The sequence below is a fragment of the Strix aluco genome, chromosome 1 (assembly GCF_031877795.1).
Source record: "Strix aluco isolate bStrAlu1 chromosome 1, bStrAlu1.hap1, whole genome shotgun sequence".
Taxonomy (NCBI): Eukaryota; Metazoa; Chordata; class Aves; order Strigiformes; family Strigidae; genus Strix; species Strix aluco.
The window spans coordinates 47,596,255-47,622,807 of NC_133931.1; the positions used below are offsets into that span (position 1 = coordinate 47,596,255).

The window sequence follows — 26,553 nt, forward strand, 5'->3', positions numbered from 1 at the left end:
GATGGTCTTGATTTATGATCCTTGAAGTCTCATGAAGTTATAGGGGATAACTGATAAATGTATATGTCATCTAGGAGGAAAAAAAAAAAGTCTTTTTTTGAATTTCATTTTACTGTTCTGCAATAATCAGCAGATACTTTATATGAATTAGAAGCAACAGCTTAATATAAATGTTTATCATCATAATGTTTGATGTTCCTTAGTCATGACAGGCAGGGTGCTGTCTCTGTATTCTGATAGATCTACAACTGAAGTACATTTTGGTGATTAATCTTAGCGTATTTCAAAGGTAGCAAAGAAGACATGAATTCACTCTTCACAAATATAAGGCTTAGACTTCGCTAATAAATTGTTTGGGAAAGTAGTGTAATATATTCATATTAATGTTAGTTTATTAGTTTTATTTTTAAGATTACAAACTCATGAAAAAAATTTCTCAACAACACTAAATGCCAAAAGATTTTACTTTTTGAAAAATGTGCTAGCAATTATACTCCAGAAATCCTTTAGGAGGGGACAGAGGATGAGATATGGTATTCTATTGTGCAATTTTTTCTCTTCAGAGTAAGCAGTAGAATCTGTAAAAGGAATGATTAGAGATTATAGATGCTTTAACAGGAGAAATTAATGGCAAGGTCAGGAATTTCTTTGGAGCAATCTTGTTTACTTGCAGGGTTTTGACGTCAGCTTGCGCTGTCTGACATGTTCCTCTAATGGCCTTGTACAAATAGGAAAAACAAAAAACAAGTTGGGAAAAGTTGTAGGCTTCTGTAGATGAGAGCTTTGGAGGCAAAAAAAATTTAGAAAATGTAAACCTTTGGTTTGAGGTAAGTGCAATTATCTGCACCTTTTCAAGATGTTTCCATTCCTTGCTTCAGGCTCCTGGGGATGAAATAGCAGTATTTGATTATCAGTGTTACTAAATGATACAGAGAGCGCCATCTGGATAAGTACAGATATATATCCCTTGTATAGTAGTAGAAATTGTCAAGTATAAAAATTTTGAGCAAAGAATAACATCACACATATTCTATATCTACTGAATATCAAACTCTAGGCTATATTTTCAGGAACCTAATACAGAAAGCACACTTTCAGATTGGTATTACAGTAAGTAGCCACAATAAGCAGAAAGATATCCTGATTTTACTCTATTGTCTCTTTTCCTTATTTTTTTCCTGACAGCAGTTAAAAATCGTAATAACAGTCTTTCATTTTTTTCTTTCTCCATTAACTGATGTTTTTGACTGTATTCACTGATATTTTTAGTAGAAGATTGTACTCTAATTTTTCAGGCTTTTCTTCGTTTGTTTTCCAGTGGATCTTGAAATACAGTTTTCCTTTTTTAAAATTTAACGTTGCTAATCTGCTTACCAAAGCATTAAAAACTGGAATAAGGTCAAAAAAACAAGTGCATCTTTTCATGTATACTTGCACATCAGCTGAGATTTGTTTTTTTCATGAGGCTTTTACTCATTTTTAAAGTATATCCAGTCTGTTGACAAAAGAGCTTTATTTAAATGAGCTATGTAATCTTTACCAGCAGTCTGTGGAGCAGATTTGACAATAAAGAAATATTTCATTACCTAGGAGCTTTGTATATTGTACAGGTGTAACTTGGTAGTTGAATAGTATAAAAAGATAAATATTAACTGGATTTTGCTAATAAATCTGCCATTCTTACAGCGCCAGAATCTGTAGAGTTGTTGTAATTGCCGTTGTTTGAGTTGTAACAATGAATGGAACTGATAAGGCTTATGTCATTTACATAGAATTTAGCATTCACAGTGCACTGTTGAATTAATATGACACACACATTGGATCCTCTGATATAAGATTAGCATCATTTGAAAATAGAGAATGTGTAGATTTAAAAGTGACATATTAGTCTCTGTTCAACATGTAATGGTAATTTGTTTAGGTCTGAAAATCATAGTAGGTTACTACTGATAGCAGTGACTAGTAGTTAATACTTCTGTTAGTTTCACTTTGGTTTCTACATTTTGTAATAAACTGATGTCTCAAGAGGAACTACTGCAGAATTACAAAATAATGTTATGTTGAATCTAGAAGGTCAGGTACCAGCAGGTCAGGTACCAGTTATATCAGTGTCAGTCAAGAGTGGTTATGTTTGCTGAATGTAAAACAGAGTCATGTTTTAGTAAAAGAATTGAGTGAAATAATATTAGTTTCCTGTACTGTAAACACCATAGAATAACTATGGGTTTAGCTGCCTAACATAGCAAGCAGATGGCTAAAGCCTTTGCAGATCTAGCCCTGGGTACAGTAATGTCAGAAATATACCCCTCTTCATGGCACACTATAATTTCAAGTCTCCCCACTGTCTTCAGTTGAACCTGTCACTGCTAATCAGCTCTAGAAATTAGAGACTTAAATTGGATGCCCCCCAAAAAGAGAGCACAAAATTCCTAGTTATCTCTGAAAAGCTGAGTTTACATGATTTGGTTAATGTGCCAGGGGTACAGTGTGGCAGAGATATGAAAATATACATTTCAGCAGGGTTACATTTAGGAGCCTTGATCATTACAGTGTACTTTGTCTTCTGTCGTTCTCTGCGTTCTTCACAGTGTGAACCTGATGCATGCTCAGTATACTATCTCAGGTGTTCATAAGCTTTCCAAGTCTTTTTGAGAACTGATGATGTATTGTTTTATGATGGTCCTTACTGTGACTATCTCTAGCTTATTCATGTTCATCTGAACTGAATCCAGCCTATTGTTTACTAAGATTTCTGCTCAACTTCATCTTGTATGTAATATCTTTCTGATATTACATTGCAAACTATTTCTCTTGCGGGAGGGAAGGGAGAGGTCTTTTTTCTCTGAATAAGTCTATGAGTTTTGTTTAAATGGTGGGATCTAGTACTCCATTTCTCTGTGATATGATCATTGCTGTCTGCCTTGACATTTTTTAGCTTCTGGATTGCTCTGTGTATTGCTGACATCTCAATTGGTTATTGTTAATGTTATAAGGTTTAGGTTCATAATATTTCATCAAAATATGGTATTGATGGTGGGCTGAGTCTAGTGAGACTTCTTGGGAATGCTCTGCCCATCTGTTTCTCTCATCTGCCTCAGCTAAGCATATTTTTCCATTCTTCCTGCTGCTTAGTCCATCTCTTCCTCATTTTAATACTCACAAATGGGTTTAGTCATAGCTGTAACTACCTACTGTAGCTGCAACATCGTCTTCAGCTGCTAGTTCTTTTAAATGTCTCAATTTGTATTTCCTTAGATTGTTTTCAGTCTGGAATCAACCTTTGTTCAGAGTACCTATGTCTCTACATATTTGTAATCAGAGAAATTTCCATTCCTTGAGCCATGTGGCTGAGTTTACTTCCTACTTTTCAGGCTGTTTCTGAAGGAAACTTCAGGAAAGCAAAAAGAAATTGTATTTGGTACTTGAAGGAAAACTCACAAAATCAGGTTTTTCTGATAAAATATTATTGCACTGGCAATTAATATTACATTTTTATGGTCTAGGTTTGGATCTCCTTGTTTGATGTTACTGTATCCTAACATAGCTGTGTAAAGCCTAGATTAGACTATGACAGAATTGCACCAGTTTTGATTAACAGTTGGGTTTCTTAATTCCAAATTGTCATCCTTAACACAGACTTCACATTTTGATCCAAATATACCTTCCAATTTTCACAAAGTCTTTTTTTTCCCTGGGTTTGCTAAGCACCAATAGATAGGTACTTACGCTGCTACACAGATAGTCACATTGTCAGTGACGAATCTCATCCTGGACTGAAATAACAGACATTATAGAGAAAATCAAGTTCCAGTGCTGTATTACTGATCTACAGTATGACAAATGGCTTTGTGAAGATGGTTTATGTGCAGAGTAGAGTTATACAGAGATAAGCATTCTTACTTGCTCAGCAAGGCTGATACGTGAACAATCTGGTCAACTGTAGGATCAGTGAGAGGCTCAAGAATGTTTACAGAGGACAATGTTTTTAAAAATTTTGGTTGATAAAAATAGAAAAAAATACTAGTGACTATCTTGCAGTCAATAGTTTTCCAAAGACTTACAGTTTTCACCAGATGATTTTTATGAAGAAGTCACATCACATACAAAAATGCTGTCCCCTTTGAAATGTGAGTCCCCCTTGCACACTGCATTTAGTAGAGGAAACATCAGAACAATTTTGTAATAGGAGCAGAATAATGTATTTTGCCCAAAATACCTCATAAAAAAACCCCAAACTGCTTGGGTTATCCAAACAAATTCAGCCTGAGGCAAACACCTGCCATGCACATTTTGAGATTAAATGTTTAAAGTTTGGCAAAATTTAAAGAGAATCTTTTTCTGAGACAAGCAGTATATTAGTTCTGCCTATAATAATATCTACTACCTTTTATGTGATCCAGAACCTTGCACTTTTACTGGATCAGACACCTTAGAAGTAAGTATACATTCTAAATGCAGAACACATTTTTCTTATGAATAATTATAATTTTGGAAAATAAAATGGAATTTTATTCAGAGGGTCTGATCCTCTCTTTGTGTTCTCAGGTGTAAACCAGGAACAGTTATATTGAGATCACTTGAATCTCAGTAATTGGAAACAGCAGAGGGGAGAATTAGCTTTGTAATCATAACCCAATACAATGCTAGCATGTAGACACAGGCCAGAACTGGTAATTGAAGCAGTCAAAGTAGTATGTTATTGACCGACAAAAAAACATCATAACTGAGTTCCACATGCTGTTCACTTTGAATTCTTAATGGGGTGACATACCATTTGATGTTTAATTAAGTAAACACCCCTAGTTTTGGGTCCATTGTCAAATATGTCTGCAGTCTGCATGGTCTAGTCCTATGTGTAATAAAAGATAAGCCTGTGAAAATTTTGGGTTCCTGTGAACTGCCAGGCAACAAAAGTAAAAAGCATTCTAGTCTAAATAAGATACGGTTCCTTCTCTCTGTGTGGGATTTTCTTTCAATTTACCTTTTGTTCACTGTATAGAGAATCCAAATTTTGTGATAGCATTAATTTATAAGGACCTAGAAACAATACCACTGGAATAATGAATTAGGCCTGGATAGGCCTCAGCTTCAAACAGTATCATATGCTTTTTATCCTGGTTTGATCCCTCAAAAGAAATTACAGATTAAAATATTAGCTTAATTTCAATCATATTACTGCAAAACAGGCATGAATTTAATGAAGTATCTTGATATATCATAACAAAAAACTTGAAGGTGAGAACAGAATAAGTTACCCCAAATCAAAAACTTCCTCTCTAGTAACATAGCAAGGGCAGCTAGTTCACACATCCTTTTCCCAAATTTACACTGATATTATTGATGATATTACTACCATATATAAACAAGGAATTAAACAAATATAGAGCCATATGCTTCCCTCTGCTGTGAAGCACAAAGGGGAGCCACAACACAAGTGAAATAACAGCGAAGCCCCGAAGTAGCAGCATGGCAAGGGCAACTCCTTGACAGCATCATTCGTTCTCCCCAGCAGCTCACAGAGGTGCCTCTCCAGCAAAGCCATCAGCTCATCATCTCCTCCTTTGTAGGATGAGGACTGTGAGAAGTCACTTGCCACAAAAATTGTCCCCTCACAGAAAAAAAAAACCCAACCCCACACCTCTTTAAAAGCTATTGCTCCTCCTTGCAGGATGAATTTTGGTTTGGTGCTGCAGAAACACCTACAGGGCCTTTAATGGAAGGTTGTTTTGTGGGGACTAACAACTGACCTGATCAGCTGCAGTCATGGCAAGTACAAAAATGACAGAAACAAGGATCCTGGTGCTTACTCTCCACTTGCATCCCCAAAATCTGGAGCTAGCTTGTCTTTTTGTTTCCTTTTTCCTTCAGTCCTGCTCCTACAGCAAAGTAAATGTCAGAAATAAAGTGAATTTCATACAACGGCTACTCTACATATTTCTACACCTTGATCACTGGAGATGCTGTTGTCTTCTCTGTCAACATTTGGGTCGATGTGGAGAATACTTAGAAAACAGCATGTTTCTTAAATAGTGAAAAAAAAACAATGGAAAATGAAGGAGTTAGCAATAATGTCATGTATGCAACTCATGCATGCCATGCCTTCCTAAGTGTCTACATGTGATCAAAATTTAAAAGACAAGGAAAAGCTAATAACTATATGTCTATTATATGATCAAGGAGAGGATCGAAGGGAAAAGTATTGGTGCCTGAAGGGATGGAGAGATCATGGCAAAACCTGTGAAATCTACAGGCTGCTTTTGGGCTATAAGTGCTCTTTAGCTAGGTTACTCAGGATTTTTCAGTTTCAAATTGTTCCCTCAGCAAAAGGTTTGCAGTCAGCTCAGGAGCTTGCATGGCTCCTCCTAGGTTAGTGGGTCTAACAGTTTATTCTAAGCTTGCAGGTAACATTATTTGATCAAGCTGTTAAGTTCTCATCGATACGTATTTCTGATTGTGTGCATAAATTTTATTTATGTTGCAATTAATATTGTAAAACTAACAAATATTGGGTTTAGGCTCCATTATGCTGAGCACAATAAAATGTATTCAAAATATGAGATGTATTAGATACAGGGATACTCACAATAGTAACAACAACCGTCACGGACTTGTAATTTGCAAGTGTTTATTCAGTTCTTTGAAATGAGAAACATTAGTGAAGGTCGTATTGGACATCAGCCATAATAAACTGTCAGTTCCTCAGTAAATATTATAGTAATTTTGAAATAGCCAAACATCAAAATTTTTGAATGTCTTTTGATTCTCTCAAGACAAAAAACTGGATAGCTGTTGAAATCCCTTTCACCATTCACTGGCGAATCCTTTCAAGTGCTCTCCCAACCACCATTTTCCTCCTCATGACAATGTATCTTGCAATTATTTTACCTTTTTACAAAAATGATAATTTTGATAATCCAACAATAATTTTCTACTTATTTTGTTTTTCTAGGGCTGAAGTAGAACGTTTTATAAAAATGTTATAAGTTGTTTTGTTTGCTCCTCTCTCACCTACATTCTTTTTCAGACTCCAGAATGGTATACAACATGAAATTTGAAAATAGTTGAATTAACAGCAGACCCGCAGAAAGAGCTAGATTTCAGGAAAAAAAAATACTAAAATAGGAGGAAAGGAACAGTGGTACTTAGAAAAGGTTCTTCAAATTGGAAAACATTCATATTTGGTTTCAGGTTTTGTCTGTGATTCAGATTGATATTTTTATATTTTCCCATTCAGTTCATCTACATTCCCTCATGTTATTTTTAACATACACTGGTAGGACTCAAAAAAATTATGTACAAAGATCTGTTTTACTACTTTACAGCCTCATTTACAAAGATGCAGAGTACTCACAGATTCCATAGAATCTAATGGGACTTGCGGAAACTCAGTATCTCTGAAAATCAGGCCATTAATTTTGAAAATGTGCATTAATTACTCTCTAGGCTGTAATAGCTCACTTGATATTACTATAATCTACATTCTTTTGAAAAAGTGTATTTTCCACCTGGTACACTGCGCTTGCTCCTAAAGAGCAGTCATATCTTATCATGTAAAAGCTTCTTTATAACTGATCCAATTATTGACCTGTGGCATTGACCTTAATGAAATGTAATATTTCCAAAGGAATGGTACAATCCATTGTGTTAATCTGGTTGACAGGCATACTCTTGAAGGCCTCATGCTAACAATAGCTATGGAATTTATTGAAATAATTAACTTGATGAAACACAAAACCATGTATTTCCACTAAGCAATAATTAAAGTGGTTTAAATTTCCATTTTCTAAATTGTGACTAGTCTAGAGTATGCAGCAATGTTTGCAGAACTTACCAAAGCCCACAGTCATTTTCAAAAACATTCAGTGTTGGTAGATTTTCAGATCTCAAAACATTTTTCTTCTAGACTGAGAACTGCCACACCATGATTATGAGTTCCAAATACTTACAGATTAAGGAAAAACTGATACTAGTCAGCTACAGATTGTAACAGTAATTACTGTTAACAAATAGCAAAAGCCTATCAGGTAAGCACTCCCACTTTGAGTAGTTTCAGTTAGGATTCTTTGCACTGAATGTGGTTCCTAGGATAAGTGTTATCTTTTCTATATGTCTATATAAAATCCTTTTTTTAAGTAGTGTCACTCTCATCCACCACATTCAGTGCAATTTAGTGGTGTTAGATGCTTTCATGTCATGTGGTTATAGCTGGGTAGATTAATAGGAACTTCTATCTGGAAATTTCTTTCCTGTTATTGTTCTCCCTGAGCAGTTGATGGCTAAGTTAATTCTCTTTAGTTTTGTCATGCACTAAAGCACACATTGCCAAGCTATGATAAGCTTTACCCAGGGAAAAAAAAAAAGCCCTTGTGTCCATCAAAGTCTTAAACTTGCATTTTAAACTTTGGCCTGACCTGATGTGCCATTCAAAAAGCTTCAAAAGATTATTTTTTTAAGAAAGGTTCAATATGTCCTGAGGCTATCGGTTTTGAGTTAAACTGGGTGAAGTAGAAATATTTTACTCATCAGCTTTGCAGTCACAGAGTTTGCCTCAGCTAGAACAAAACTGCTGAGGCATTTAGAGAAAATTAACCCCCCATCCTGGCAGCCAGATGTGACTGGTTTCTGATGAATGCACATGAGTGGGCTGAAAAATCAAGAGACTGTGAAATTCCTGTCAGGTCCGTACAGCGCAGAATGGGCTATTGACTGCTTTCTATATTTCCCTCCATCATTCTTCTTGAACGCTGCCATTAATTTCCTCTCCTACTCTGACTTGGAATTTAATTTTTTTTTCCTTTTTTTTTTTCCTCTTCCTCCCCCCGCTCCTCCCTTCTTGCCTCTCCCCCTGCCCTGACCCCCCCATTCCTGTTCCCGTTGGCGTGGTCATTGGCGTGGCCGTGGCCGTGGCCGTGGCCATCCCAGCTGCGGGCGCTGCAGAGGCGGCGGTACGGGGTGCTGGCGGCGCAGTGGCGGCAGCACGGCCTCTCCATCCAGGCTGGGCTGGCGAGGATCCAGGCAGCCTCTCAGGAGAACGCTCAGAAAATATTAGCTGTGCAGGTAGGTGATTGCAGGGAAGTCGGAAAGATCATTCTGATCTAGATTGAAAAGCAAATGATGGGTAGTGTGATGAAGCATTAAAACCATATCCCATCAGAGTTTTATAAATTTTTAACCTCTTTAATAAACTGGAATTGCATGAAGGATGAATTCAGTAAGTTAGCACATATACCATACCATGCGTAGTTTGAAAAAAAGGGTGAGATTAGATTTATTTCTCACAAACCTTTGAAAAGATTATTATAAATACATTGGATATAAATATTTGAAACATAGAGCGGCATTAGTATTGCTGCTCCATTGTTTTAGAAGATGTTATTGTGTCCTGTTTTGTGCAAATATTATTTCCGTGGTAAACAATATTGTCATTTTCACTGTATTCGTATTTAATTTCTTTAGCGGGAGACTATTTTTAAGAAATATTACACCTTCCTAACTCAGTTATATGATGACTTTCCCTTGTTTGTAAAAAAGCAACACTGGGGGGTTATGAGATTTAAAAATGTTTTCCAATAATATATGGGTTTTCATTTTATCACTTGTTCCCCAGATATATATATTTACTAGGGAAAGTAACTACTATACAGTATAGTTTGAATGTTCTTGTTCTTTTTGTCTTGTGCTATGGTATCTTATTCATATTTCTGTAAAGCCACTCCTTTCCATCTCTTCCCATAGTTAATGGCCATAACCAGATGGCATTTGTGAAGGGTTTTTAAAAGACTTAAGTGAAAAATTTCTTCAGATTTACTCCTTGCAAAAGAAGTTATGTTGCTGATGCAGCTTTATTGCAGTATATTCTTACAAACCTTGTTTTCTAATTTTTAACAGTCAGGCTTTGTTGTATGATTGCAGAAACAATTTTATTACATTTTAATATCATGTAAATACACTTCACATTTAATATCTGATGCATTAAAGTAAAATCTAACTTGAATAACTTCTAGAATTCCATTAACCTGCATCATGATCTGATTTCAGTGTCTAAGAGGATTTTTATTTTAAAATTCCAAATTTCTATATATGTTTTACTTCTGTTAAAGCTTTAGAAAATACAAGTCATATTAAAATTAGAAAGTCAAGAAAAAATAATTAAGAAAAATTATAATCAGATTTTATATTTTATTAATGATTTGTAATACTTTTATGGCATTTCGGGGGTGTTATATGTACTAAATTTGCACTGAAAACAGGTAAGCTGGGAACTACTCTTTCATTCAAATTTCTCATTTAGCATTTGCAAAACTGGAAAAGCTCCTTTTTGATTTTTGCAGGGGGATAGCTGGGATGATTTCTGTTCTCTCCTGTGTTCAACTGCTCCAATAGTGAGTGAAGAACAGAGGTGATCGATGTGCAGCCTAAAGCTCATGAATAATAGGACTGACATAGAAGCCACAGGTGGCAATTGGTTTCCTCACACAGGAATCTTTACATTAATCTAATGTTACACAGTATTTTAATAGCTGTACTGTGAACCTCATATACAATTGAACTCTTATGTCAATAACTAGTACATGTTATAATGAATGAGTTTTGCAGAAATCCTTCACCTTAGCATAAATTTTTCCATGCATGCTGTTCATGCTGAGAAGCTGTGTCTGTAAATCCTGTCACCCTGAATAACTCAACTAACTAGAGACAGGCCTAAACTAAGCTTTTAGATGTAAGTACTGGCAACATTTGGGGCTGTTTATATCTGAATAGCTCAGACCTACCAAAGACAACTTTCTGTTCAAAGTCTGGACAACATTCTGTTCCCTATCAGCTTTTATTATTCATGACACCTTTTCTGATATACTGATCCTTTTCTGGTATTCTAATATTCTTGCTGTTTTTATGCATTTTCACAGATAATAGCTTACTATTAAAATGGTGAACAAGGAAAATATATAAAATTAAAATGGAAACTAGTTCAGCTAAGAGCAATTACCAAGGGTATATTTCCTTCCAGCAACATGATATTTTTGTATTTTAGAGGTCCTGGCAGTGATTTATTTATATATGGACCAGTGTCTTTGTTTTATCTGTGTTATTGTCAGATCTATCTATCCTTCTGTCAATTAAGTTCTAATATTGATGACATTCAGCATAGCAGCACACACTTCCAAAATAAAAGCTGGCAGCCATTCCAGTCCCTTCCTTTTCTCTCAGCAAGAAATACCCTGAATTTGTTATTCCTAGAGTCCGGCTCCCATTAAAGTGTGAGGATGAGAACCTGCTGCACTGAGCAGTGTGTGAGTGTGCAGCAAAACGGTGATTCCCGCTGACGAGAGCTTGCGTCCCAGCAGCTACCTTGACGAGAGCAAACAGGAGCAGGTGAATCACAGAGGAAGAGTGAATTAGAAGAGGCAGTAGATACAGTACATTGGCTGCCTAAGTGTTTTCTAATATTTTACAGAAGCCGTGACCTGGGTGAGATCCAAAGAGAGACTTAAAAGTAGATAATGGAGGAGGTTTTGGCCTTTTTGCCAGGTACTTTTTAACTATCAACACTCCCTGGTTATACACAGCAGCAGCGTTCTGGGAGAATTATGATGTGAAAATCAAGAGCTGCCTCAGACTGGAAGACAGATTTGTCCAATGTTTCATCATTACTAGTCTACAATATTCAGCCTATTTTTAAAAGTCTAGGCTTGCCTTCCAATCACTTCCAATGGTGCAGATAGACCATAGTGCCTGTAAAACTTTGTGCTTTAGAAGAAAGAATAGTGCCTATAAAAAGGTAACAATGCCAAAGCTATTAATGAGAAGGATGTTTGCAGTAACAAATATCGATGGAGTTAGTCGTCACCTTTAACAAACACCAGAAAAAGCCAAACTTGAGGAGGGATCTCACTTAATAGCAAAGTGCCTTTGTTAATGATAATTTGAAAAAAATAGATGCTTGCCTAAGAATTTTAAATTAAGAGGAGAGATTTACAATGATGGCAAGCTCCTTTGGTGTCTGGTCTCTCAAATTAATTTCAGAAAGAACTATTTGGGGTACCATTCCTAATTTTTATCAGCACCAAACTTGGTCCCAATGCCAGAGATTTACTGCTGATCCCTCACCCTGCTAGTTAAGTACCGAGCTGAGCTCGCTCTTAATTCCAGGCATCCCTCCCAGTCACACTGCTAACGCATGCCCTTGGGCTGAGCGTGCCCTTGGGCTGAGCCAACTGGCTTTGGTAATTGTGCTAAACTGAATGGGGGTGCTTAGGATACTGTAACGCAGGCAGCATGTCCCCTGGAGCGGAGGCTCACGTACCTGTCCCCTTTGGGGATGCTGCTGCCCCCAGAAGCAGCAGCCTGGCCCCTGGCCCTAATAGACTGCCACATGCCATCACCTTCTTAAATGTCCTAGGGCCAGAATATCTGCTTTGTCACAATTATGTGTAAGGTAGCAAAGACAAAGAGCCCCTCGTTTGCCTCCTTGGCTCTCTGTGCAGCCATAGCACCAGCTGTACACGTTTCTGTCTGCCCAGCCCTACCCAGTAGCAGTGCACTTTACCAGGGAATCATAATCAGAACATGCTGCCTTCTGGATGCACCTCCTTTTGGCTCTCTATTCTGAGAAAGAAGATCAAAAAACATTCTTCAGTATGTAGCAGTAATGCATATATGCTTACTGAACTCTCACCATAGTTATGTGACTGAAGACAATATCCAAATATATTAAAATTATCCAAAACACCAGTATGAGTGTGAACCATGAGGGCAGAATTATGACAGTCAACCCCTAGTTTTCCCATTTTTTGCTAAGAGTCAGTAGTCTGGTTTGTATGTGGTGACATTAATAGATTTTTAAAAAATAAAATGCCATTTTAATTTATATTAAGCTTTCATCTCAATCAAACTTTTAAATATATACTCCCCATTTTTTATCATGATCCTTATAGCCATTTTGCTTTTTCAACATTTGATATTTGTGTTGGAAATAGGAACGATCAACTGATTACTTAGTGTCCATGTGTTTTGTGAATATACTTCTGGCAGAATAATGAAATTTTAAAATTGAGCATTTCAGTTGTGATGTTAAAAAAAAGAGCTAAGAGAATCTTCCATAGTAATAGCAAAGAATAAATATTTTGGCAGTCAAATCAACTGCTAGAGCAGAGATCAATGACTGAAATGATTTATACTTTCAATTTTGGCTCTTCATCTATTTCATTTTTTTTTGTAGAGCAAAGTGCAGGACTGTATCTTGGGCAAGACTATTTCAGCTTATGTTCTACCTTCTTTGTAACCTGTTTCAAGTTTTAAAAATTCCTCTACTGCAGTCTGATTGCAACCAGTGGCAGAATTTGAGAGATTAGAATTGCAGTGCATGAAGTGCACTAGAAATGCATTAGAAGTGCATGAGCACTGCTCTGCTCTTCTTTCCTTCTGGGCCGTTTACATACATGCTTAATGACTCTGAAAAGAGACTTTGTTTTTATCAAGGTACTCAAAGTTCTATGAGCTCCACTGTAGATTGCACTGACTCTTCATGTAAACTTATGTATCTTAATAGTCAAAGGACGACCTATGTGGTAGAAGAGGAACGAAGACTATTGCTGAAGTCAGTTACAACTTTTATTCAAATTAAACCTGCATGGAGATCTCATTGGGGTTTGAAGAAATGTGACAGCAATGTGGGGAAAATGTCACCACTACAGTCATCACAGTCCATATTCTATAGTTTGCTGGAGGATTTCAGTCTTCAAAAGTCCTTCTACAATTACTAAATACATTTTTAATCCAGCAGAAAATAATAAAAGTAATCTCTTTAATTTAGAAAAAAATTATAAAAATATAAAACCTTTTCTCCCAAAAGTGTACAGGCAAAGTATTTGCTATATTAATGACTTCTGTTTTCCCAATAATGTTTTGGAGTTTCAATAACTTGGCTCTTAAGTTCAATTAGCTATCTAATTGAGAAATGATATATGATGGCAGGTGTAGCTTTATTTGGGACAGTGCCTGTGCTTTAATCCTGACAGTCTTCAGTTTGGTCCATTCTTTTAGATGATTTAGAGTTATGCCAGAATTATTTTGGGGGCCAAAGTACTAACAAAAAAGATAGCATCATTGCTACCCTCATTGTAACTTTAAAGCATTTCATATATACTTTTTCTGGTGGTGGCATGACAAAGGTACCTTTCTAATAAATACAAGATTATTGGCTTAAGTTTTAATAAACCTGCACCTTTGATAGCCATTCACACCAGTGCAAAGCAGTATAAAAATCAATCATCAGAATTCAGAGTTTGGAAACTTCTTAGTTGGTAGCAGTCTTACCCGTTTTCATTAGGTGGAAATTGCTAAATAAGGCACAAAGGAATGAAGCATCAACCCACAGACTCTCGCTTTGACTGCAGAATGCTGTGATTATTTACACATTTTCTGCAGTTTTACTCAAGTTACTTGATTATCCTGAAATCCTTAAAAACTTTTTGGCAATGCTGTTTTAGTTTAAAATAGTTCCACTGTACTGGACTATATCTGTTTACGCTAGAAAAGAGTTTTGATCTATTTTGTATTGTCTTTATTTGAGCAATTTTGCAGAGGTCACCAGAGGAAAGACTGTTCTTTACTAAGGCTTTGAAACTGCTGAATCTACTGCAGGCATCTTAGTGGATACTTACCAGAGAAATGTTGCACTGTACAAAATCTGTGGTTTTCATGGCACCCTGTTCTACCTCCTTACAGGAAAGAGCCAGTGCAGTTCCACTAAGGCCAGGACCAACTGTAATCCTGCACATTACAAGCAGGGTTTGCCCTTTTGCTTTCTGAGAACCACTCATTCTTAACTTGCTTCTTAGCTGTCAGATGGTAGTCAATTTAAGTACATCTTTTGTTCTTTAACTTATTAACACAGGTGTGTTATGGTGTCCCTCAGGGCTGATGCTCTTCAAAATCTGTAAGCCTTCTCTTTTATTTTTCTCCGTTATAGGTTGAGTTATCACCATTTATGCTGATTACACTCAGTTGTATCTTTTTTGCCTGCTGATTTCACTTTAGCAGTCTTGCTGTTTCTGCCTTGTCTTGGAGACATATGGGGTTGGATGACAGATAACTTTTCTTAAGAAGACATGGCTGCACACCTTTGAATTAGTTCTAAGCTTTTGATTTAGTCACATTTAGTCATAGTAACCATCTAAAATGTTGAAGTTAAATTTTGCTGGTTTTATTATTCATTTATAAAATATTTATTTTGTACAGTTAAAGGGGAATTGAGACCAGCTATTTTTGCCTCTGCTCTTGGGGGTAATGCTTCTGAGTAGAAAAATTTGTTACTTGGTTAATTGGGTTCTAAAGAAACATGGAAATCAGCATCCATTATATAGTTTCTAAAAATATATGGTTTTCCTCTCAAATGCTTACAAATTTTGGATAATAACATCTGGAATTCTGCAAATATGATCTCATGTTTTATTTAAATTCTTAAAGTTATTATTTTTATCTAGATTTTTCTAGATTGAGTTGAAGACCCTGACAAGCATTCACCAAAATCTTTGAATTTACTTGCCATGTAGGTGTAGGTGGCAAATACAGCTGTCATGGAATAGACACACAAAATGTTCATGGCCATTTCTTTTGTTGCTGCATGATGAGAGGGACCTTTCTAGTGAGAGAGTGGAAAGTAATCTCAAAATAAGATAAATTCATAGAAGAAGTTAGAACCTGCTTGATTTCTTTGCCTCATTTTCATGGTCTGTGATTTTGTGTATCACATGGCAAAACTCTGATATCTTTATTCTGACATAATTTCTTTTACCATTTTTGAGGTGAAGTGTACATATAATTTGGCACAACTCAGTTGCACTTAGGTTTTTATGCCACTTATGCCTTAATGCACCAAGCTTCTTATGCTTTGCATAAACTCTTCATTTTTCAAAGCATCATGTCCAAAGGGTAATATAAACATGAACATTTCCTGGCATGCATAGGAACACCTATAGTGACCTTAACAGTCTTCTGTAGCTTCACTTGAAAGTTTCACTACGTGAAGTAAATGTGATATGAGTAAAATTGTTCAGAAATGTGGCTGCCACCTAAAAGGTTTAGTGTATAGTAGAACGTTAAAGACAAACAGTTCTGCTAGTTGCCTGTCAATGAAGGAGGCTAGAAGGTGGTCTTTGCAAACAAATGCATTAGTCTCATATTTTTAAGATTAACCTGACCAGGATTGTTGTGGTGATTAATTATTTAGTTTGTTTGCAGGTGTATATTTTCAATATATACTTTTTGTGTAGAAATATGTATCAGTATTTTGAGTACTAAAAATTGTGACCTAAGAGAAAATGGAAGGATGACATCTAATCTAGGAGATTTAAATTTCTTTTAACAGAAGAATTTCTAAGAGTTACATTTCTTCAGAATTCAGCACCACTTACCTGAATCCATCCTTGTGTATTACTAGAATAGCCCTAATTGTCCACTTTCTTATACTTTCTAACATGCACACACAGAAATGTCTTAATAATTTAAAATATCCTACTAGAAATGTATAGATTTTTTTTAACAAAAAATAATTAAACACAAGTTTACGGAATTAGAGGTTTGCTACAGGTAACTTGATATCTGATTTTAACAGATGATGAGATTACTAGACAAACTTCATTTCTCATTGAGCAAGAATTATTCTCCCATTCAAGAGAAATAGAATCCAGAAATTCAGTCTATGAATTCATGTTCTTTCCACCTGTAACTCTGATAACTTACATTTGTGGGCCAAACACTCAAAACACCAGTCAAATCTGAGGAACTAGCAAGCTTATTAACTCTGTAGGTCTTAGAAGACAAGAAGAGAGAAACTGCATGACTTCCAGCTTCTTAAAAATTGATCCACTGAGTCATATCACTGCTACAGCAATCTTTAAACCTCAGATTATTCCCTGTACTCCCTGAAAGAGAGATTCAGAGTTTAAAACTTGATGGAATAAAAATGTGCTGAAACACTGTATCATGAATTGAAAAGTTTTCCAAAAATGTGTTTGGGTCGGTTTTTTTGTCATCCTTGATGTCTTTTCCAGAATCTGAAGGCTACTGGATTTCTATTTCTGGAAGTAGCATAAATTCTACTTTTTACTTAAATAACTAAAATCTGTGTTGAAATATTTACACAAAATAGGCTGAATTAAGTTTATAGAAATAACTGAGATCCTAACATTTTTCTAAATTGAGTAGCTTGTTTTTGTAATCTTAATAATTTTCTTTTAAGATTTTTTTTAAACTCTAAAATTTCCAATAATATAAACCGTTATATTGACACTTACCTTGATCATCAGCAGAATTAGTGCCAATCCACTTACGTGCCACTTTAACTAATGAAGTAAATAACAACTGTAGTAGGCTGTCATCTATCTCATGTTCAGTAATTTATTGCTCAGTCTTTTTATCTAGTCTAAGTCCCTCTGGCTCATAGTCTCTGCTGTTTCCAACGCAGTGTCAGTGCTGCATCTCACCCCGGATGAATGTCAGACCTCTCTCCTGCACCTGACTCATTCCCAGCCATTTCTGCTCTCCCTTCAAGCTCCTTTTCCAGCCTTAGTCTCTGGAACTACCTACTGATTTCCATTTTCCTCTGTTCCCTTGTTGCTTCCTGAAGTCCCAGCCTCTGTCTTTTTTTTCCAACCAACGGTCTCCTTCTTCTACCTCCCAGCATCTGAGACCTGTCTCTACCCTCACTTGGCAGACCACTGACAGTTTTCCATCTCTGTAGCCCAATTTTGTCTCCTCATAAACCTCCAAATCTAACTGTTGCTCCATTTTGTCTCTTGTTCTGTTACATTCAAATCAAGCAATTTCCTCCTCCTCCAGCATCTACTGGGCAAAATGAAAGCACAGGCAGGACACCTCTACTCTAAGGCCCTTAGACCCACCCCAAACCACAGCAGTCCTGAGGCACAACTGCTGGAGAAGCCTTACCTATTGCAAGACTCAAGTTTGTAAAAATGTGGTTTTCAGAGCTACTGAGCTCAAGCTGACATTCACCAAACATGGGCAAACTGTGTTTTCAGAGATTCATGGCTCTGAAATTTTGTTGGTAGTAGCATATGATCCATTTCTGTAATTTTTGAAATTTACCAAAGAAATCCTGCATTTGAGCCCAATGCCTAAATTTTGGATAAATTGGAAAAAAAACAAAAAATAAAAAGAATGTATCCTGTAAAAGCAAATGCTTGGCAGCTTTCATATTATGCAATGCTCTCAGCCCTACCTACAGTTCAGGGGAGTCATTCCCATTATAGAAAAATTAGTTGAAGTGGTTTGAACACGAGTTGTTCGAAATCCAGCAATAATTAATCCAAGTTCTTCCTTGCAAAATGTATAGGAATCCTTGATTCTCTTTGCAGAGCATAGTTGTCTTGGTTTGAGTAGGTGTGTAATGAGTATCTGGGACAATATGGGAAAGCACATACACAATCAAAATGTCTCAAAGTATTTTATTATGGTTCTGTAAAAAGTTTGTAGGGTTTTTCTTCCAGAGAAGTGTAACCATTTCTCATCTGTAATGTTATTTTTCTAAATCAGGTTTGTCCTGATTGGAGCAGTAGTACTGAATAGCAGAAAAGCCATCATTTTCTTAAGCAGTACTGGCTAAACAAGAGGAAGCATAGTTTGAATGTACATTATGTTTCCATCAGCTGTGTTGATAGATACCTGTACAGCAACAGAGCAGACAACATTCTAAATAGTTCCATTTAATATGAAATGCTGTGTTTCTGAGACTTTTATGCTAAAATAACTATAAATATTTGGGTACTGTGTTGAAGTTTAAGGCCAAATTATGAGGTTTATGGTGATGATTCTGTAGCTCATTAATCTCTCTTTTGAGACCTTGGCCAAATATGACAAACCTCTGAAAGGTTGATCAGTTGGATCACAGGATTCCCTTCATAAGTAAAACCATGTACTTACTCCTTCAAAAAGCCAATGGTAGTTTTAAATGACAAGAGAATACAACAATGAGCTGACAAGTAAGATGGTTATTCAGTTGTTATGTGTCAAAAAGAAAAGGAAACGACACTTCATAGATTTGCTTTTCCAGCAATTGACAGAAGCTTTCAGTGTGTAATTAAGAAAAGTTAAATAAAGCCCATTTTTAAGAAGGCAAGATTAATGATAGGATATATGAAGTTATACTGTTGCCAAATGAGCAAATGCTTAGCTCTGATTTTATAAGTTAAAACTAAGAAATTAAATTTCTTTATCCAGTACACTGATAATACAGAGAAATGGCACTTTAAATTAATGATTCAACCTTACAACATCATTTTGGGCTATCTGAAGTTTAGTAACCTCCTTCTACCCATTTTAAACATATATCAAAACACAGGTTTAATGATAAACTATTTACATGTTGAAAGCTCCTTTTTGGCAGCTCTTCTGTTTTTGTTGTCACCTGAATTAATTATGGTAGTTCAGAACATCTCTAGTAAACATGCTGATATATCATAGATTATAAACTCATCTGCTGAACTCTTAACCATGGTTGCAAAGTAGATTATTTTATTTAAAGACAGCAGTTCAAAAATTTAGACATTTAATTTAATTATCCTCTCCCAGAAGTATAAGAAGAAATCAGAATCCTAGTGTGAATAGCATTATACTTGCATAAGAAAACTTACAGAAGCATTTTTGCCTCAAACTCAATAATTTTAGTTATAATCACTAACTATGTTTTTGTTTTACAGAACCAGTATGATTTGGAAAAAGAATAAAATTGCTTTTAAAGTACAAAAATAATTATGAACCACTTGAAATGTAATGTCTGTATTTTATTTCTCATCAGAATTCATTAGTGTGTAACATCAATAATTTAGCCCATCATTTGCCAACACTGACTTGGCTCAGTAGTTCAATCATGTAACCCTGTAAACTCACTTTCCATTAAAATGAATGTTGCTGACAAAGGATAACTAAAGAGATACTTCATTTATTAGCTAAAGAGATACTTCATTTATCAACATTTTTAAATTAGGAGTTTGGGACCACAGACACTTAGCTGGATAAATTATTCAAAGGAATCTTTGCATTAGGCCTAAAGATGTTTGTAGAATCAAATACAATGTTATCCAGAATTATAACTGCCTTTCATTTGTGTAACATGTAATTCACAGTATACTATTCCAGAAACCAACAGAGCCACCTGCAGAGAATCAAATGACCTACCGGAATGAAATCCTGACTGTCATGTGCAAAATTATAAAATGTGTAATAGTTATCCTGTATTTTGATTGAGTCAATCAAGCATTTCCCACGGAAAACTCCTTACAAGAAAGTTCTTGCAACAGGCACTATAATCTTCCAAAGTTGCATCTGAGGTATTAAATGCTTTACATTATTTTACTATGTGCAGCTTCTTCAAATCCAGTCCTTATCTTCTCCAAATGCATTTGCTTTAAAAACATTCGGGTTTCGGATGGGACATCTCATCTTGTTGCTTCTTCAGCCTTTTTCCTATTCTTTCTTACCAGAATACTGGCTTCATTTTCTAAACTTCAGTCCTGTTTTTTTTACTAACATGATACACCCTGGACATAAACATTTCTTTTTGAAATAATAGTTACCTGAAGCATGTGAGGACAAAGTTAGGAATAAAATAAAACCCTCTCATATCATGTCTTCTGTCTATGCCTGGGAAGATAGATCTGGAAACCAAATCCTTCCTGAGGACAAATCAGTAAACATCTGTCACAGGATCGACATAACATGGCTGTCATCTGACTGCTTACTCTGGAGGGCTGCTGCTAGCGGTACAGAAGGAACCAATTAAGGACATAAGCAGAAAGCAAACAAAACTGTTACAATACCAGTTTGGTGCAAGCCACCACATTACCATCCAATTTCTCTTACTCTTTTCTATCTAAGTAGAGTGTATATTGTTCCTCTAGAAAGTATTCCTGTCTTTATTCCTTTCTCAAACTTTGCGTTGAAGGTATTCTTAACCTAGAGACAAGAACCACTCCTCCTTCAAGCAATGTTCCAATTAATTCCTGTTACAGTCTCTGTGCTCACAGGCTGTTATAAACACATTCTTATGATACCTCAGGCTGATGAATGAGGGGTCAAATTTAGGTCTTCATTTGCAAGTGTTCTCATAAGAAGTATCTTTTCCAAAATGAATGGGATATTTCTCTGAGCCCAAGCACTGTGGTAACTGAGCATGTATGCAGTGGCAGAATAGAAATATGTATTTGAGACAAAGGAAAATACACTACTGTTGGCTAATTCAGGGGACTGAGAAGCTTTATACAAGATCTTTTTTGTAAATCTTTTTGGGTTTTGTGAGGGGAGAATGGGGTGGAAAGGATTATGCCTTAGAGAACTACTCAGTTCTCAAGAAAAAGTCAAGAAAATGAGAACAGAAGCAGTTGTATTTTAATAGTGCTGTATTTGTCATTCCTATAATATTCAGCAGTGTACAAGGGTCTGCAATCTGTATCATCACTTGACTCAGCATCAGTTTTGGTGCTCCTACTGGCACTGGAGCAATAAGCTGAGAGTTGAAGACTCAGGAAGAGCAGTTTCTTTCTTACACTTAACTCTCCTCCTAAACTGTGGTGGGTCACAGCAGTTTCACTGAGTTGCTTTAGCATGCCAGCTTGTCACAGCTATCATGGAATTTTACTGGAGTATTTTAATTATCTATAATAACTCCAGAAAATACCCTTTTTCATTTGGCACAGATTTTTCAAAGCTATGAGTTTTAGTTTTATTACGATTTCTAAAATAAGAAAATGAAAGAGTACACCAAACAAGGAGATTTTTAATGCTATACTTCACTCCAATTAACCTTTGGGGACTAAGAAGTCTTGCAAAACATACTTAAAACTTGTCCCATTGAAATCAGTAATGAAGTTAGTCTGGCTTCCTTAGGTACAGCACTATTTTCCTCAAGGTGAAGGCAGAACAATCTGAGTCAATATACATACTCTCACTATGTTTTCTTGTAGTTAAACTTTTATTCTGAGAACTAAAATTACATCTGTGTTTTAAAAAGTGGTTTTGTGGTGATAGTTTTGTTATAATCTTGATGGCCTAAGAACAAGGCAGATTTTATAAGGCAAGGCACAATCTTTTATTAGACTGGAAAAATGACAGACTTTTGAGTACACAGCCCTTCCTGTTAGCATCATTTCTTCTATCTCTGATAACTGTCTGGGAAGATGTTGAGCATTACATTCTCAGTTTCAGTGATTTATTCATTGATCATCTAATTATCACTCGGTTTAAAATGTGTATATACAATTGTGCAGCAAAGACTTCCACCTGTATTCTGCTCTTTCTTAGATTTCAATACCTTATTTAACTCACTGTCATAATAATTCTACACATTTTGTAGTGACTCCTTTGACCTATACAGATGTTGAGTCTAACCACTGTTGGTGTTATATTATTACCTTTTTTTTCCATTTATTTCTCATTCTTTTTAATTCCTACTTCTTTCTTCTTAACAGGTAGAGTCTGAAAGATAGGGAAAATTTAGAGGAGATGATAAAGGAAATGTTTTGACTAGATAAATCAGGTTAGTATTTGAGATTAGCAATCTAAAATATCATGATGTTGTCTTCTAAAAGAATTTATAGTTTTTCTTTGTTTTTTCTAACTTTCTCAGTTCCCTATGTCTCAAGGATAAAAAGCCATTTGTTGTCTTTCTTCTGTTGATCATCAAAGAGCTGAGATTTTTCTGTATATAAACCATGAGAATTGTTCATTGTTCTATAGTCACTCAAACAGCATATAATTCTGGAGCTCAATCTGCAGTACCCTGACAGTGTCAGTGTCACCCTGACAGATACAATGCTGCCCAACAGCCACTGAGGTTGAGAAGTCATGCGTCATGCACTTTAGTTTTGCCAATATGATTTCTACCTTACCAAGATCAACAGACAGAAAAGTGGCCTCTTTGGGCTGCCATTTGATTTGGAATAATTTAAGAAACCTTTCAAGTAGACCTGTGTCTTTCAATAGCACTTTCTTATTAGGGAGTACTGAAGATTTTTCCTTTTCAAAACTGAAATAATCTTTTATTGGAGCAAATTAGTGTCAGAAATACAAATTATTTTGGAGCCCAGTCAAATTCCTTTGGGAGCAAGAGAAGCCCATGGAGGGTGTGTGGATGCCCTCTGAAGCAGCATTTGCAGACTTATGTTCCTCCTGTATGATGGAGGCATTGGCAGGATTGTATGCTAATGTCCTTGGGGACATGATGGAGAGAAACCTGAGCAAGCTACTCCATGACTTTCCCCCTACCTGCCACACTCTATGGCTTTGAGTAGTACAAGTTGTCTTTCTGGCTGCTCAGTCCTACAGAGAAGCTTTAACATCTATTTCCAGAGACTATGAATGAATTTTCAAAGTTGTTTGTGGATATATAGCTCTTCTAGCTGTTTCTAGGTTAATGCAAAATCTTCCTTGAGTCTCCTTGTGTGCTACAGGATCAACAGGAGAAATATCTGATGCTGTGGAAACTCAGAAGCATGACTCTGAGATTATAGGGGGGTCTTCTGAAATGTAGGAATGCTTGCTGAAACATGGGGAATTCTGACAAAAATTCTCTTTGGTCTGTTCTCATTTGTCTGTTCTGAGATAGGAAAATGTTAGGAAGAACTATTTCATATGTTTATTCTGCCCTTACACTCTTCTCTACATAGGCTCTCATCATGACCGTTGCTGGGAACAAAACAATGCGTTAGATGGACCATTGGTTTGACTCCATGTTGCAGTTCATATGTTATGGTGTTATGGACAAATGAGAACTTCAACAGTAATATTGCTGGCTTCTAAGGCAATATATGCATTTTCCAATCTGACATTCACATTTTATTTATAGCCCTATCATTATTCCTATATTTTTCTGCATACTTTTCTGATTATCTTGTTGATTTACTATACCTTCACATATTTCAGATATTCTGCATCTGTGTCAAAAGGTGGTTTGCAGCTGTTATCCCTTTTTCCCCCCAGGAAGCACATTAAATTATTTATTTTTGAGGAACTCTTTTCTAAGTAACTTTAAAACGTACCATATGAGAGAACAAGTTTGTACAAAATGTGAATCATAACTGAAGCTGATTACGATCAGGAGTTAATTTTAAAATACTTCCATGTTATAATACTTATCAAACAATAATATTTTGCACATCCAAACTGAAATGTCTAACGGTAAATCTTACAGTAAATTGAGCTTCAAGTGCTGTTTAGGCAGTTATTCTTTGACTACAGGCATGATGTTTCAAGAAAAGAATTTGCATGGCCGAAGTTCATTCCCTGTTCCATCCTTTCCTCCAGCAAATGAGTCCTTCTAAGCCTCCAGACAGAATTGTTATAAAATAGATTTCATCATAAATAATCAAGTTATCTCTTTTTAAAGTTTTGCAGTCTGGCTCAGACATATCCACATGTTGTACCTCGTTGTTCCTGCAATAGGTTAGGTAGAACAGCTGACAAATGAAAAGCCAGCAAGGGCTATTAAGGACTCGGGGCCTGATTTTGATAGTGTTCTGTGTTTTAAATCCATTAGTTTCATTGCAGTTACACCTAATTTATATCTGTGAAAACCAAGCAATAAGTTTGCCTTGTATTTTTAGCCTTTATTTGTAATGATTTGAGAGCTACTAGTATGTGATACTGTCAGACTAATGAAGCAAACTGGAGATGAGTGACCATATTTTATGTTATTGTGTATTTAAAATAAATGTTTTCAGTTTCTAAAATTAGATTTTTTTTTCACTGAAACACTAATAAAGCATATGACTGTCATAAACTTAATTTACTTAGTACATTGTAAAATGCAGCTTTCTTCCTAACAAGCTGAACTTTTTGAAGGAAAAGAGTGGAAATATTCCCATACCCAGTGCTTCATAAACATGTGATTGAAATGGCAACTAGAATAAAATGAAGCGCTTCCTCAGTAACAACTATGCTGAGAATCAAATTGCTGTCCCACTGAAGACTACAGCCTAATTTGAGAATTCATTTTACATGAATGTAATCCATTGATTTAAATCACTCGTGGAAATGAGATCAGAGATGTAATGTACAGGTAGAGATTGTTTTTGTTATTTCAGGAGTGACAGAATATATCCACAGCTCCCAGTTTTCAGTTAATGGGAACCCAGATACATGCTAAACCTTGGCCCTAGACAGATGTACCAGTATCATTTTGTCAATGAGCCAGCACAGAAAATTTTCCTTTAAGACAATTCAATCTAATCTTAAATGTTTTATTAAATTTATTTTGGAATCAAGTCAGTGTCATTAATAAACTATCACTTGATGATTAGTTTTCCCACTTGTAAACATTAGTTATTAAAAATGACATTCAGCTAAATTTACAAGAAATGTTAATATTACCTTCATTTTATTACTAAAAGACAGTAGATCAGATCCAAATAAAAGGTATTGATACTCCAGACAAAATTGTTCTAGTGGTGGTTGTTTTAGTTATAAAAAATCCTCCCAACTGAATCTTGACCTGCACTCAATTCCAGAGCATCTTTAGAAACCGGAACACCAAGAAAAGTGGCACTGATTCCAGTGCTAGTTTCTTTACTGAGTGTAAATTTCAGCAAAGTCTTGGAAAGTCAGATCAGTTAGTCAATGAAATAATCTTAGCAGTCTCTCTTCCTTTTCTGTCATCTTTCTTACAAGTTTTGTCCACTTAGATGTTTCACCCCAAATCTCATAGTTTCTGCAGTTTGGCTACAGCACCATTACACTCCTGCCTTTCTTAAGGATAGTGGCCCAGTGTATTTACTTTACATTTACGTTTATGTTTCTGTCCCCACATTCACAGGCATACATCACATTCTCCCATTTTTATACTCTGGAGAGCACCTCTCTAATGAGCTGCACTGCTGCAAATAGTTTCCAGTTTACTCCAGATACACTGGATAAAAAAACACACACAAAGAATGACAATTCTATGTTAAGAGTATGGAGAAGGGGCCCAGAAAGGCTGATCCTTATTTGCGAGTTGCCCTCAGGATCAAGAAAGTCTCTGGCCCTGGTTTATTTAGCAGGGATAATATTGCCAATGTTTGCCAAAATACCTTTTTCACACTGTATGTTGTCACAGGGAAGGGAAGGGAAGGGAAGGGAAGGGAAGGGAAGGGAAGGGAAGGGAAGGGAAGGGAAGGGAAGGGAAGGGAAGGGAAGGGAAGGGAAGGGAAGGGAAGGGAAGGGAAGGGGAAGGGGAAGGGGAAGGGGAAGGGGAAGGGGAAGGGGAAGGGGAAGGGGAGGGAAGGGGAGGGAAGGGGAGGGAAGGGGAGGGAAGGGGAGGGAAGGGGAGGGAAGGGAAGGGAAGGGAAGGGAAGGGAAGGGAAGGGAAGGGAAGGGAAGGGAAGGGAAGGGAAGGGAAGGGAAGGGAAGGGAAGGGAAGGGAAGGGAAGGGAAGGGAAGGGAAGGGAAGGGAAGGGAAGGGAAGGGAAGGGAAGGGAGGGGGAAGGGGAAGGGGAAGGGGAAGGGGAAGGGGAAGGGGAAGGGGAAGGGGAAGGGGAAGGGGAAGGGGAAGGGGAAGGGAAG

The 26,553-nt window shown here is 36.4% G+C and overlaps 1 protein-coding gene across 1 annotated transcript in view; it reads left to right on the top strand.

The window, feature by feature from the left end:
• The window catches only part of CCDC178 (coiled-coil domain containing 178), a 177,961-nt gene that overhangs the window by 148,301 nt on the left and 3,107 nt on the right, over positions 1 to 26,553 (top strand). The window contains 1 exon segment of the mRNA XM_074822648.1: positions 8,923 to 9,057. Coding sequence (XP_074678749.1) covers positions 8,923 to 9,057 — 135 coding nt within the window.